This window comes from Typopeltis vanoorti, chromosome 11 (assembly GCF_054136105.1).
Source record: "Typopeltis vanoorti isolate ZY-2024b chromosome 11, IOZ_Tvanoo_1.0, whole genome shotgun sequence".
Classification (NCBI taxonomy): domain Eukaryota; kingdom Metazoa; phylum Arthropoda; class Arachnida; order Uropygi; family Thelyphonidae; genus Typopeltis; species Typopeltis vanoorti.
The window spans coordinates 12,515,742-12,530,682 of record NC_143559.1 but is presented as its reverse complement, the minus strand read 5'-3'; the positions used below and the strand labels follow the sequence as shown (position 1 = coordinate 12,530,682).

The 14,941-nt window shown below is 35.6% G+C and overlaps 1 protein-coding gene across 2 annotated transcripts in view; it reads left to right on the top strand.

Annotated features, from left to right (window-relative positions):
- Nucleotides 1-14,941, top strand: part of LOC150101307 (protein NATD1-like) — a 42,382-nt gene extending 27,441 nt beyond the window's left edge. For both annotated transcript variants that reach the window (XM_090400937.1, XM_090400936.1), the window contains exon 3: nucleotides 4,667-14,941. In XM_090400937.1, the coding sequence (XP_090257063.1) occupies nucleotides 4,667-4,695 (29 nt within the window). In that variant the 3' untranslated portion in view covers nucleotides 4,696-14,941. The remainder of the gene's footprint in view (nucleotides 1-4,666) is intronic.

Here is a 14,941-nt window from a genome sequence, read left to right as displayed (position 1 = left end):
GGAAACTAGCTATGCAAGCAAAAGAGAATCCCAAACAGTTCTTTCAATATGCTGCAAGCAAGAAAAAACTGTACATGGCAAAATGATTTTAAGGAATGATGATGGTAAAGAGTTCACTGAACCAGTCGATATAGTGGAGTTACTGAGCGTGCACTTTGCAAAAGTATATCATCCAAGTGGTGACGTTGAAAAAATGAAGGAACCATTAGTTTATATGGGAATTGTGATGAATGAAGTGGAGGTGAATAGTCTATTACAGAACCTTAATGTGAATACATCTGTGGGATTGGATGGTATACCGGCACGGGTCTTGCATGAGGCGGCTAAGGAATTATCAGTGCCCTTGACCATGTTGTTTAATCTGAGTCTCGGGTCTGGCTTAGTCCCGAAGGCAAAGGGGAAAATAGTTTCACTGCATAAAGGAGGATCCAAGACTATGGTTGCAAATTACCAACTGATCAGCATATCAGGAGTCGTTGTCAAGGTCTTGGAGAAAGTAGTCAAGGGAAAAATACTGGAATGGATTGATGAAAATGAGATACTGTACAGAGGACAGCATGGCTTTGTGAAGGGTAGATCATGCCTCGGTAACTTGCTCAAATTTTATAACAAGGTGACGGCTGAACTGGATAAGGGAAATGGGTTTACAGTGATACTGCTGGACCTGGCAAAAGCGTTTGACAGGATACCACATGGAATACTAATCCGTAAACTACAACATATGGGAACGGATATAGGGTTGGTGAGATGGATAGCTGAGTGGTTGATGGAGAGATATCAAAGAGTAGTTTATTCAGGAGTAGAGTCCAAAAGACGGCCTGTGACTAGTGGTGTGCCACAGGGTTCTGTTCTTGGACCACTGCTGTTTAATATGTTCATTAATGATATAGGGAAGGGTCTAAGTGGGACAGTTCATTTGTTCGCTGATGATGCAAAGTTGGGTAGAGCGATAGTGAATGCAGAAGATATCAAAGTTTTGCAAGATGACTTAGATCGATTGGAGTTCTGGACTAAGGAGAATGGATGTCAATTTAATGTGACAAAATGTAAGGTTATGCATTTCGGAGTGAAAAGATTAGCAGCAGTATACCACATTGGTGGAACTGTACTCCAAGAGATTGATGAGGCCAGGGACTTGGGAGTGTTGGTGGATAGGGAGATGAAGTTTAGGGGGCATATTGCGAAAGTAGCTAAATTAGCTCATCAACTCACTTGGTTGTTGAAATATACCTTGACGAGCAGAGACAAGCAAGTTATTGTACCTCTGTACCGAGCCCTGATAAGACCTCATCTCGACTACTGTGCCCAGATTTGGTCACCTCGGTTCCTTCTTGATGGGGAGGAGGTGGAGAGGATCCAGAGGCGAGTGACTAAGATGATAGCAGGTCTATGGAATGAACATATGAGAACAGGTTGAAGATTTGTGGGTTGCAGAAACTAGTTGATAGGCGGAAAAGGGGAGATATGATTGAGACGTTCAAATTGCTAAAAGGATTCTATAGGATTAATTCAGAGAATATTTTTGAGATCAGGACTGGTGGTCGGAGAACTAGGGGACACCCATGGAAGCTGGGAAAGAGCGTGGTTAGCAGGGGTGTTAGAGCTGGGTTCTTTACTTTTAGAGTAGTAAATGAGTGGAATAAGCTGCCAGAGTCTGTTGTGGGTGCCATGACAGTGAGCGAGTTCAAGGCAAGGTATGATAGATACTGTGAGAATGTTGAACAGTTGTGTGAACATGATGTTTAGGGCCTCCCTCGATGAGTCTAAGGACTCCCTGGAGTAGCCCGTAGTAATAATAATAATAATAATTGATGCATTTGTTATCTTGTCACCTAAGGAGATTAATAGCATATTATCTCCCTTTAATAAACTTGTGCTAAGTATCACAGAGTACTGGTTATTAGTATAATAATAATCAGATATAATAATTACATATAATAATACTCCCCCCCCCTCCCATCAAGAACTAGATAAGTGTGTCCACATGAATATTGACTGCTATGACCAGCTTTTCAGGATTCAGTTAAGATAATTATATTCAGTTACCAAAAAAAAAAAAAAAAAAAAAAGCACTTTAATGAATCGCATGTTTCTGTTTTTGGATGGATACATATAGTTCTTGAACATCATTGAATTTTCACATGTTGCCTTTTAAGGAAATATATAGTAGTTTTTCCTTGGGCTGAATAGCATTATGGTTTATTTTTGTGGTATGGAAAGCTAACCTGATTTTTTAAATATCTTCAATGTCTTATACAGGTTCCTTTGCATTATTTATCCCAACTGACCTAACCTATACTGATCTATAACCATACATAAACTGTATTAGTTTCTTGCAGGCATAAACTTCTGTGGCTAATTGGTTCAAAAGATATATTTCGGCGATTACACCACATTTTTTTATTATTCAGTTATATAAAACACTGAAATGACATCGTTCAGTATTGTTCAACGTCAATAACGTTATATATCTGCATTCCGTTATTTGAGTTTTATGAATAGCCAGACGGTTATGATTTGTATTTATTAATTCTCTTGTTTAAACTTTAAGTTATACTATTTACCCCCTGAAGATGTAAATCCTACGATTTGCAAAACTTGTCGGGAACTATTATTTCAGTGTTTTATATAACTGAATAATAAAAAAATGTGGTGTAATCACTGAAATATATCTTTTGTATTAGTTTCACCAAACTTAGCAGAATAGTTAATAATAAAAATTTATGTGGGCCATGCATACTTCGAAATTTTTATCAATAACAACTTTCAACATTATATTTTGTGAATAGATAGATGATTATTACTCTCCTCATTATGAGAAGACTGCTAGGAAACAATCTAGGTAACTTTAACATTCCCTAAAAACACATAGCAGTATATATGTCACCAACCCCATAGCATTATTGACAGCTAGCCTACTTAATAATTCATACACTTCTAGTTCCAATAGCATTTGCTTCTTTGGAGTATTTCACAGTATTGTTAACACCTGAAGGAAATGGCATAAGAAAGTGCCCATTAAATAATTCCATTCCATTACCTGCACTGGTCACTTTGTCATCATCTGCCAATGTCAGCCTTCTGTAAGAAGTGGAAAGGCAAAAGTGCCACTGCACAAGAGTAATAAGACTGATTAGTAATAAAATACAGGATTGGATAAACATAGAAAGGATGGTCTATAATGGTCGGTGTAAATTGTTTATTTAGCACTACATGCGTTTTATGAAAAATGTGATGAATGTGCTGAATAAGGGAGTTTCATATTTTCGACTTCAAGAATATGAAACCCTTTATTCATTATAAAGAATCTGGAATAGTCACGTCACAAATGAATGTATAAGCTGGGAATAGATAGATTAGTTGGATGGATAGGGGATTGGTTATCTGAATGATACTAGCAAGATATGCATGATGATGAGAAGGCAGAAAAAGAAGGTAACCAGTGACATGCCACACCTATTCTTGGGCCATTGTCATCAGCTTATTGTTAATGATATTTCAAATGACTAGGGAATCAGTTGTTTGATGATTACAGTTCTCCTTATAATTCTTCCCAACTTTGCAAAGTTCCTTAAGGAAAATTAAAATGACAAAGGACAGAGGAGTGGATCATTGATTTAATGTTGCTAAAGTGTGACTTTTGCACTTTAGAGTGCAGAAGTAGAATATTGTATATCATATTGGCTGAACTGTGCTTCACAAAGTGAATGAGATTCAGAACTTCAGGGCTGAATGATAGACAAGTTTGAGGAACTGTTGCAAGAATCATTAAACAGCACACCATATGCCGGCCAAGTGGTTAGTGTATCTGCTCTCCAGCCAAAAGGCTGCGGGTTATAAGGAGGAGATGGTCATACTACCATGTGATGCGTTAATCAGCTCACATGAACTACTGATTACTGTATATACTGTGTACAGATATAATTGCCTCTGGATTGAGGAAACTCTGAAGAGGTTCTTGATGCAAGTGAACTAAAAGCAATATCAGGATTTAGGTATGGTGGTTATGAGGAGAAGTTGAGGAAAATGTAAATTGTAGATTTAAAGACAGGCAGATATGGTAGATAAGTGATATGGTCCAGTTTGTTTTTTAAATTAGTAAGCAGATTTTACAAGATTAATATGGAAGTGATATTATATACAGTTGAGGACAGACTGAAAATTATATAATGATGTGAAGAAGGGCATTTAGGAGTTGATTTTTACATGTGAAAATGGTAGGTGAATGAAATTCATTTCTGGAGTGCCGTAAATTCTGTAAGTGGGAATGAGTTTAAGATTTAATATGACAGATGTGTTGTAGGTTGAATGTGACATCTAGAGGGAGTAATTACATGGATGTTTGTTAATAATAACCATGATTAACTATTGCAATTTTGCATTAGTGTTTAATTATCTAGATAACTGCATATTTTTTGTTATTTTTCAATGAGATATCAAGTTATTGGCATTTCAGTTTAACTTAAATTATCATTATATTAATTCTGTGGTTTTGTAATATGAATTACCATGTTAACATTAAATGTAAATTTACCAATGAGAAAATAAAACTTCAGGTATCAATTATTCATTGTATACTGATGAGAAAAAAAAGAAATTTTCAGTATTAATTGATTTATTTTAGCTGATCTGTGAAGAGTTCTAATTGCATTTATTTCCTTTATAGGCTGCATTGGATTATGTAGTCCAAAATAATTTGAAAATGAAGGTTACCTGTGGTTATGTTGAACAATACCTGAAAAAGAATCCTAAACCAGAGCTGATGAAGAGATTAATGGATTCATAGGTGTCACAATATTAAAATAATATTGACTCCAACTCATTGACATTTTCACTATCTGAAAGCATAACTGTTAACAAAAGTGAAATGAATTTTTTAAGTAACATTATGGTACCTTACCAATTCAACTCGACAAGATAAGGATTAGATCATTATTCCATGCAGCATTTTTTAAAAAAAATAGATGTACGTTACTGTTGTTAAAAAATGTTATTTTCTTTTCTAATAAACATAATTTAATATCAAAACGAGGGTTGGAGCAATATTTTGTTTAGCATAATTTAGAACCTGCTGTAAATGTATTTAATTTGTTGAAATAATTTTTTTTAACACAGCCATATTTCTTATGCTGATTAAAAACCATATATATGGCATATACATTATATACCATAATATATTATTGTTATTAAAAGAGACCTTGAGGGAGGCCACATACTACACACACACACACACCAGCTATCATACTTATTCTTGAATTCGTTCACATTGCTCACACACAACATTCAATGGCAGTCCATTCCAATCACGTACTGCCCTATGAGAGAAAAATCTAGCCCTCAACCCCTTCTTAGCAGCATTCATTCTCAGCTTCCAAGGATGCCCTCTTGTCCTTTCCCCATCCTCCATAAAATGAAAAATTCCATCAACTGAAATCCTGTATGACCCTTTGAGAAGTTTGTAAGTCTCAGTCCTGTTTGCTAGTGTCTGCAGTCTACAAATTCTCAGTCTGTCTTCGTAATTAGTATTTCACAATCCTGATATAATTTTTAACACTCGCCTTTGCACAACTGTATTGGAATCAGGAAGCCAGGAGGTCTGCACACTGTATTCCAAGTGAGGTCTTATCAAGGCTTTGTAAAGAGGCAAAATGACATCCTTGTCTTTACATGCAAAAGTTTGTTTTAGCATTACAATTATCTTTTGAGTTGTATTTGCAATCTTTGCTACATAGACTCTGAACTTCAACTTCCTATGTACTAACACTCCAAGATCCCTGGCCTGATCAGTTTCTTCTAGCATAATCTCACCAATATAATACAACATTGGATATCTAATTATGCCAAAGTACACTAACTTTAAATTTACTGACATCCATTTTCCCATGCCCATAATTCCAGCTTGTTTAAATTATTCTACAAGTACTGTACTGCATATCAGAATCATTCCTTATTACCCTACCTATCTTTGCATCATCATCAGCAAATAGCTGTATGTTGCCTGTCAAATCCTTCCCAATATCATTAATATACAGATTGAATCACAGTGGACCAAGGACTGATCCTTGCTGTACACCACTGGTTATCTTAAATCTTGCAGACTTGCATCCTCCATATACCGCTTTTTGATATCTGTCAGTCAGCCATCCTATTATCCATGCTAATATTTTATAATCCAAACCTGTACGCAACAATCTTCCATGCTGTATATTTTATCAAAATCCAAAAGTATCATGTATCCCTCCCAGTTGTCTGGTTCAAGAGTAACATTATTATAGAATATGAGCAAGTTGCTAAACATGACCTTCCCTTAGTAAACCTATGCTGTTCATTGCAAAGTAGAAATTCACTGTATAACCCACATCTGGATGCGAGCCTTAACCAATTTTTCCAAAATCTTCACCAGACTCCTGAGATACTGACTAGTTGATAGTTGGATACATTGGTCTTTGCACCATCCTTATGCAATAGGATTACCATACATTCTTGCAGAATCTTCTCTGTTCTGAAACTCGAATTATATAGACTGGTAAAAGGAATACCAGTTCAGCTGAACGCTTTTAGCACCTGTGCTGATATGTCATCAATCCCTATTGTTGATTTCTTATTCAATTTGTGCAACAGCTCTAAGACTTCCTCTTCATACACCTGAGTTTTTCATTCAGTGAAGAGGTAGCAGTGAGCTCAATGTTGCACACACCAGGTTCGAGCATAAAGCAGAGCCAGTTTCTTTTCATACTCAGACTTAGCTTTCCATACAACAGCTGTGACTCTTCTAGCCTGCCACATATAACTTTCATAATGGACTACACATCCATTTGACTCCTACTATTTATTCTTCGAACTCTTGCGATGCATTCTGATATTGCATCATTTAATTATTTTTTTTTAAATGTTTCCTATGCAATGTCGATATTCTTTCCATCCAGCAACCGATACCCATTCCACCAAACAGTAAACTCCTCAGTTGGTCCTAATTTCCTTTTTTGTTTTTATTTTTTTTTAATTTTAATTTTTTTTTTTTATGTTGGGCCTGAAGTTGGCTGGTCAACTTCGAGTAAGTTAGTACCGTATATGGGCGATGGGTTGTGAAAGGAGAAACTCGTTTACATTTGATTTGAACACCTGTATATTGTATTCCTTGGGAAATACATCAGGGGGAAGACTGTTCCACAGTACTGCAGTAGCAGGGATGAATGAGGAGAAGAAGAAGAAACTTGTTCTGTGGGTTTCGAGGTGTACTGTAAGAGGATGTTGAGCGGCAGCTGTAGGTTTTCCAATGGGCTTAGTACAGAGTGGGGGAATTATTGATGCTGTTTCAGATGAACTTTCCCATGAAAGTATTTATAGAATATACAGATTGCAGAGACCAAGCATCTGTGTGAAAGTGGGGGGAGCGAGTTGGTGAGGGATGGGTCATTTATTAGTCTAATTGCTCTTCTCTGTATTGAGTCGAGCATTTTGAGGGAGCTTTTAGAGCCCCACTCCAGATGTGAGAGCAGTATTCGATAGCTGGGTGGATTTGTGATTTGTATAGTGTTAATAGCTGTTTAGAGGTGAAGTAGCATCTTGAGCGAAAGAGAAAACCTATTTTTTTTGGAAGCTGAGGATGCAATGGTTGTGATGTGTTTATGCCAGGAGAGGTTTGATATCAAGGTAATTCCGAGAAGAGAAATTTTGGCTTGTCTGTGAATTTGAGTGTTATCAAAAACAATGCTGGGGGGAAATGGTTCTTTTTTGTGAAAAATAAGACAGAACTGGGTTTTACTAGTGTTGAAGTCGACAAGGTTGTCTGAGCCCCATTGGAGGATGGCTTGGGGGTCGGAATTAAGGGCAGTGGTGGTTGATGTTCTGTGGAAGTGAGTTATGTAGGGTGGTAGGGTTTGTCAAATGAAAGGGAGGAATGTAGTGTGCTATCATCTGCAAAACTCTGTATTGGGTTAGAGGTCAACTGAAGTAGGTCATTGATATGTAGAAGGAAGAGGGTCAGTGACAGAACTGAGCCTTGAGGGACCCTGGCATTAGTTGGATGGTGAGCCGTCTACCATCACATATAGTGTGTGTCCAGACAGGAAGCTGACAATCCATCTGCAGAAGTCCTGAGGCAGTCCAAATAACAGGAGTTTGCTTAGTAAGCCTTTGTGCCAGACTCAAAGGCTTTGGAGATATCAAGTGCAACTACTTGGGATTTGCCGAATTTCTCCATAGCGTTTGTTCAGTGATGGGTGACGTATTGCAAATTGGTGTTATAAATGTTGAAATTGCCCAGGAGGATGATTTCGCTGTTTGGGGAGTGGGACTGGAGAAAATCAACTTTTAAGGAGAGGAAATGAAAGAGCTTTGCGTGATTGGTGGTATTAGGAGAGCAATAAAGACAGCAGATGAATTTGACTGAGTGGGGGAGGGATATCTTCAGCCAAAGAAGGTTGAAGTCGGGTGATTCCAAGCTAGTTGTTCTCTGGCAGGGTATGTCAGAGCAGATATATGTCGAAAGGAGTTAAATAGTGTATAATTAGGAAGGTTGAGATGAATAGTGCTGGGGGAGGAAGGTGAGATTTGAGTTTCGGTGAAAAAGAGTAGGTGGGGTTTGGTGGACTGTAGAGTTGAGACCACAGATGTTGGTGAAGTTGATATGCAAGGTTCTGTGAGGCATGGATTTGACCCCAAGGGTCCTGCACGTTTCCTATGCAGTGCCTGCATGCTAGTGTTCTTGGTGGCTACTGGCATCACTTAGTTTTTGTACTAGTTTGGATTGTTTGCAGTCTATTACCCAACTGTTGTCTCCATTTTGGCATTTTTTTTCTGACGTTTCTTCTGCTGGCATTTGACGATGTTCCTGAGATCAAAATTGCATTCTCCTGCAAGTTTGCCAATGTCTTCTTTTAGGGATTTACAGTTTTCTGTCAGAAAGTTCAGGGTAACAGCGTTGAGTTTCCTATTTTCGGCCTCAAGCGACTTGTGTACCGATGATGTGATTACGAAGTAATGTTAACTGCCCGTGCCTACTAACGAACTTCATTAGCAGGCACGGGCGCTGATCGTTGAGCTTCTCAAGCTTAGTTTCCAACTTTCCGATTTTGGAGGAGAAGGTATCGATCACGATATTAAGCTGCTGTTCAAGGTTTGTGACTCTTTTGCCTAGGTTTAGTATTTGTTGTACAGAAGGGAGGCACGTCGTACAGAAGTAGGTCTGGTTTAGATAGGTGAAAAGCTTGTGTGCCGATTCATTTATTTTCGCGCAAGAAATATGTATCCAGTTGCAGCAGAAATCGCACAATATAGCTTTTTTCCCTTCTTTGACTTCGGTTTCACAACTGCGGCACTTCGTAATGTCATGCGGTTTGCTGGTGATCGGTGACGCTACGCTGACAGGACTGAAGGTAGTCTTCCGTTGGCTTTTGTTGTCACCATCTTTATTTCGGATGGTAGGCATAGCACTTTCACGTGGCTGTTTTTAGTTGTAAAATATAGCAGATTTAATGGACTATGGGTACTTACGAGCTGTGCTGTAGTAGTCAGCTGCTTAGTACCTTCTGTTACTTTTCTGTTTGCTGCTTATTTTGCACAAAAAAACACTTGCAGTTACGATAAAATCCGGGAGCACAAATTTAATGTTAATTATTCGCTGGCACCACCTGTTACTGTTCCTGCTTTGTAGTTCAGCATGTGACCTTTTCTGAATGGAACATTAATAAACTTCCCAAGTTAGGAGTGCATGATCACTATCACCAGCTGGAGGCAGAATAGTTACGTCTTTAACTGAAAAACCCTCTGACACTATAACCAAATCTAATACTCTTTGACCTAGAGTTCCTTTTGTCACATGCTGCTTGAGGAAGTTGTCTTGCAATGGCTCAATAAATTCAATTTAATTTTTCTCATGACATATTACTGCTACCTAATCAATATTTGGATAATTAAAGTCTCCCATTATGATTACTCTTTTCGTGCTCATTGTCTCTATTTGGCGGTGCATTTCATCACTAGCAGCCACTCCACCAGGTCTGTAACAACACCCAACTATGTATTTGATCTTGTTAGATATCACCCTACACCAGATGACTTCAAACTCACTGCCACATGAAATACTATTACTAGTACTACAATCATAGGTCTCAACACCAACTGGATTCAGTCATCCAGTATCATTAGCAGCAAGCCCTATCCTCTTCTATCTATCCTTCCTAAAAATACTGTACCCTTCCCAGTTAGTATGTCTGATTCTGGCATCTAGGTCTCACTAATGCCTACAATCTGACATCCCAACATATTGACCAAGGCAACAAACTCTACCTCCTTTGTTTCTGATACTGTTAGCATTTGTGTACAGACATAATAATCTACCTGCATGTTCTTTTGTATACTATTGTCTGCATGACACAGTTGGATAACTTGCAGATCTCTATTCTTGTCTATGCCTTATACATCTAGACATCTTTGCACATGTTTGATAGGTCGGAATCGGACGAATATAAAGTCAATCGCTCTCTTCTCATAATCAATTCCACGATCATGCTCATTCCCATCATTAACACAGTTATATAATGCTGTTGCTCTTACACTCATATTCTCACCATACCTCTCATTATAACTTAGTTTCCCTTACTCTCTGTGTTAGGTCTCATACCAGTTATTAGTTTTTCAAGTCTCCTGATACCAAATGCATTCAAATATATACCTCTGATAGGAGAAAAAAGTAAATCAATACATAAGCAATATGAAATCTGAATAAAAATCATACTTGTTATCTCTGATGGAAGCTTTATAATGTGCAAATTATATCATAAATAAACATTTCATTTTATCAATAAAATCCTTTATTTCAAGCATATGCTACAAGCAAACAAGCTCTGTTTATAACTAAACCTAATATCTTCTCAACAAATTTATATTTTAACATTTGCTAAAACACTATGTAACCCAACAATAAATACAGCTGCCAGTAATACAGTCAAATTATCACTTTATTTCAGATGTGGCATAAAACACATAAATATGGATAACAGAAACAATGAACTGTATCACATTCTTATTTTATGTAACATTAGTTAACATTCCACAAAACTGAAATGCTTTTTTCCCTTTAATGACGAAAATATAAATATTATATGATATTAATGTCAACTAAGAAAAATGAATTACATCTTAACAATTTTTATTTATATTTTTTACCCAGTTAAATTTTGGTATTTCATTAGTTCTGCTAGGTTGCATGTCAAGTGATAAACAACTGTTATTAAATAGCGAAAGGAAAGTTTGACTTATTTTTTTTATGATAATCTCATCCACAAAAGGTTGTTCAAATTATAATACAATGGATGGACAGAAAGGTGAGGAAAAAGAAGAAATGAATGGGATTAAACTAATCAGAAATCATGTAATAGTTTCTGAAAAATTGACTAGTTTCTCTCTACAAAATCACTGCTACATTTTTAAGGTTGCCTTTCTTTCTTCTAAAGCAATTAGCAAGCTTTTTAAACTAAGAAGTTTAAAACATTTTGCATGAACTATATGTTATAAAATAGTTTAAATCACACTTATGTAGAGATTTTAATGCATAGCTTGATGCAAGGACATACCACATTTCTGTATGCTATATCCTGCTTGACTTCCACTCATTTTTATATCTGTACTTTTTTATCCCCAACATATCAATTATTTTCTCTCCACTTCCCTCTCTTTTTTGCATTTTTAAACATGTTTTCCCTTATTTTATAAGGCTACAACCCACAAAAGGTTTATTTGTGAACCTATAGCACATTCGTACTGTGGGTGGGTTAAGGATTTTTTAAAATATTTTTATTGATTTTGTATAATTTTTGTATTTATTTATTTTTTAAATTGGTCTGGGAAGTGGTCTCACACCTGACGATGAAATTCATTTCCCATCTAAAGACAACCACAAATATCTATGCCCATGCCTGGATTCAAATCTGCAGCCTGAAAGACATGCTAACAATTTGGTCAACCAGGCTGGAAAATTCGGGTTATGCTTTCCAACCAATGAGCTGTGCTGTTCTAAATACCACTGGAGCACAGGTGTTTATGAAAGTCTTATGGCAGTATATTATTTTCAACAGCCAATGTGAGACCACCATCATGCTTACTAGATGTCAGAAACGATTTTAATGATAGCTGAGTTTCAGATTTTTTAAAGTCATAGTCCACCTACAGTACCAAATGAACTATAAGTTTTCCAACCGCTAATAGGGGGCATTGATGTAAAAAAAAATTTTCTTTCTTGTATCTTCATTTCTGTGATTGTCATAAATGTATGGAACATTTTCTTATTTCTAATATTCTGTGGTATCTATCTGTCTGGTCCATATGAATTGGCTTTTTTGACACCTATTATTATGAACTTTTGTACCATAGTAAATGAATCTAGATAAATTTTGGGATTCAATAGACACCTTGTACACTTGGATTTTTTCTCCCTTTTTCATATTTTCATGAAAGGGAGCAGCATAATTAACAGGCATAAATTGGACTATAAATTTTAATATAAGCAACTGTTTCCAAATGGTATTGCACACGTGTTTCTCAGGAGTATCACAGAATTTTTTATACTAACTAAAAGAATGTCAGAAATAACAAAACTCCTGTAATAGTAATTTTGAGCAGTAGCTTGATAAAAGAATCGAGTGCCAATTGTTCTCAGATAATGAAGTCGGTGAATTTGGGATAATAAAGTAATGTTTAATCTGATTCTATGTTATACCCATTTTAACTTGGGGATCTGAGAAATGGGTTAGAAATAAAACAGTTAATCAAAGATTGAATACTACAGACATGAGAGTTCTGAGGAAAATGAAAAGAGTTGAAAAATTGGCATTAATACCAGAGGCAACGTTAAAAATGAAGCTATTAAAAAAAAGCACCTGGTATTGGTGATATTCAATACTATGGAACCATAGCTAATGTAATATAGCATGGTCTCTTGAACAGAATGGGAGAATATTAGCCAATCAAGTGTATATATCAAAAATAGCAGAAAAAACACCGAGAGGAAGAATGAGATATAGGTAGATTGTGCTGTAGGTGTGTGTTTTATAAAACTGAAATATAAGAGCATTTCAAATTAAACTACCAAGTAATACACTGGTTTAGAAGATAGTTGTTGATAGAACATTACATGTGAAATATGTTGAACTATCATAATATCTGGTATAACTTGCAGATGTTATATCGAAAAATAATGTTAATGCTAAATAAGACCATATCAGAAATCTAAGATCTGAGCATTTTGTAACATTTCACTTTACTATCAACAGGCTATAGGTTTCGATCTTGCTGTAATATAGATGTTCATGTCTTTAAAGAAAATGAATTACTTTTGCTGGAGTGGAGCTACCTGAAGTGGTTTGATCAAAGTCCCATTGTTTTTGTCTATTGAGCAGGATATTTTATGTATAGTATACAATGTCATCATCATCAATCTCCTGATATGTACCCCCCCCTCCCCAGTGGGTGTTCAGGTTATTATGCCAGCACTACACAATTAAGTTTACATTATTATTAATCTCCTATCAACAATTTCCCTCCAAATCAATCTATTACTTGTGAGCACTCCATTATTGTCATATCTAATAATTTGTGCTTCTAAGATGCTTCTGAATCAATTCATCTACCTTGGCCATTCTCTGGTCTCTTTTCTTCTATCAAACATCTGTTTTGCTAACCTCTCCTCATCCATTCTATTTAAGTGGCCCTACTACATTAGATTAGCTATGCTGACACATTTTTGAATGCTAATAATGTCAAGTTAATTTTAATATCTTCATTTTTAATGTTGCCATCAGTTCACTCTCCTAATTTTTCTTAGAATCCTCATATCTGTTGTGATTTCTAATCTTTGACCAAGTGCTTTATTTTTAACTCAATTCTTAGATTCATAACTTTAAACTGATTTAAACACTGTTTTGTATACTGCTAGTTTGGTGTTTTGGCTAATTTCCCTCTTATTCCATAGACATTTATTCAGCTGGCTATCCACCGTATGAGCTTTGCTTATTTTGTTGTCTATTTCCAGATTGAACCTGTCATTTTATACAATGTGTATTTAAAAAATTTCTGAAAAATCATATCTTAATTTTTCAGACTAAATTCACTTATACAATCAAAGGAAAAAAAAAAGTTTGAGAACCATCACTGGTTTAAGACAATAACTAGAAGAACTAAGAAATTAAATAACTGAAAATCAAATGGAGAAAATTAACCTTCATAGAATTTTTCACAAGGTCCTGCTCTATATAGCATTAAGTGAAATTAATTATATTCATATTTTCTAATTTGATGCTGTGATTATCCAATAAGAATGTGATACAATTCTTTTTTATATTGTTATTTTAAATGTTTTTGATTACTTTCAACTGGAATATGTACATGCTTATGTTATCTCTGTCAGCTGTTTATATATTTAATTACTAAAAAAAAATCCTGTTTCTCTATGAACATTAATATATACTAAATCATTCAGCAACAGTTAAACTTTCAAAATACTTTAAATAGGAATTGTATAAATTTTATTCTCACTGGGAAAAAAATTTATAAGCCAAGAAAGAAAAAAAAAACCAAATAAAAATGCAAAAAATTAACAATTTGGTTATCTTTGCTGAGGTATTGCAGTTATACAGTGATATTTTGTGTTGATACCTATAAAATTCCTATGGATAAATATTCGTGTTAGTCCATTTATATTTACATTACAGCATATACTCCCTTTACTGTATATACTAAATTTTGCTTAAAAACCATGCAGATATTATGTAAAGTTTCTGGTAAAAGCAGAAATATTTGCAAAAACTGTATTTTGACAGTTTATTAGAAAGGAATTGTAACTGTTTTTTGCAAACATGCAAGAAGTTACTTGATAACAGCAGATGTATATACTGATTGCATTCAAGTGTATATTATTTTGCATTATATGTTTAGGAAGAAACAT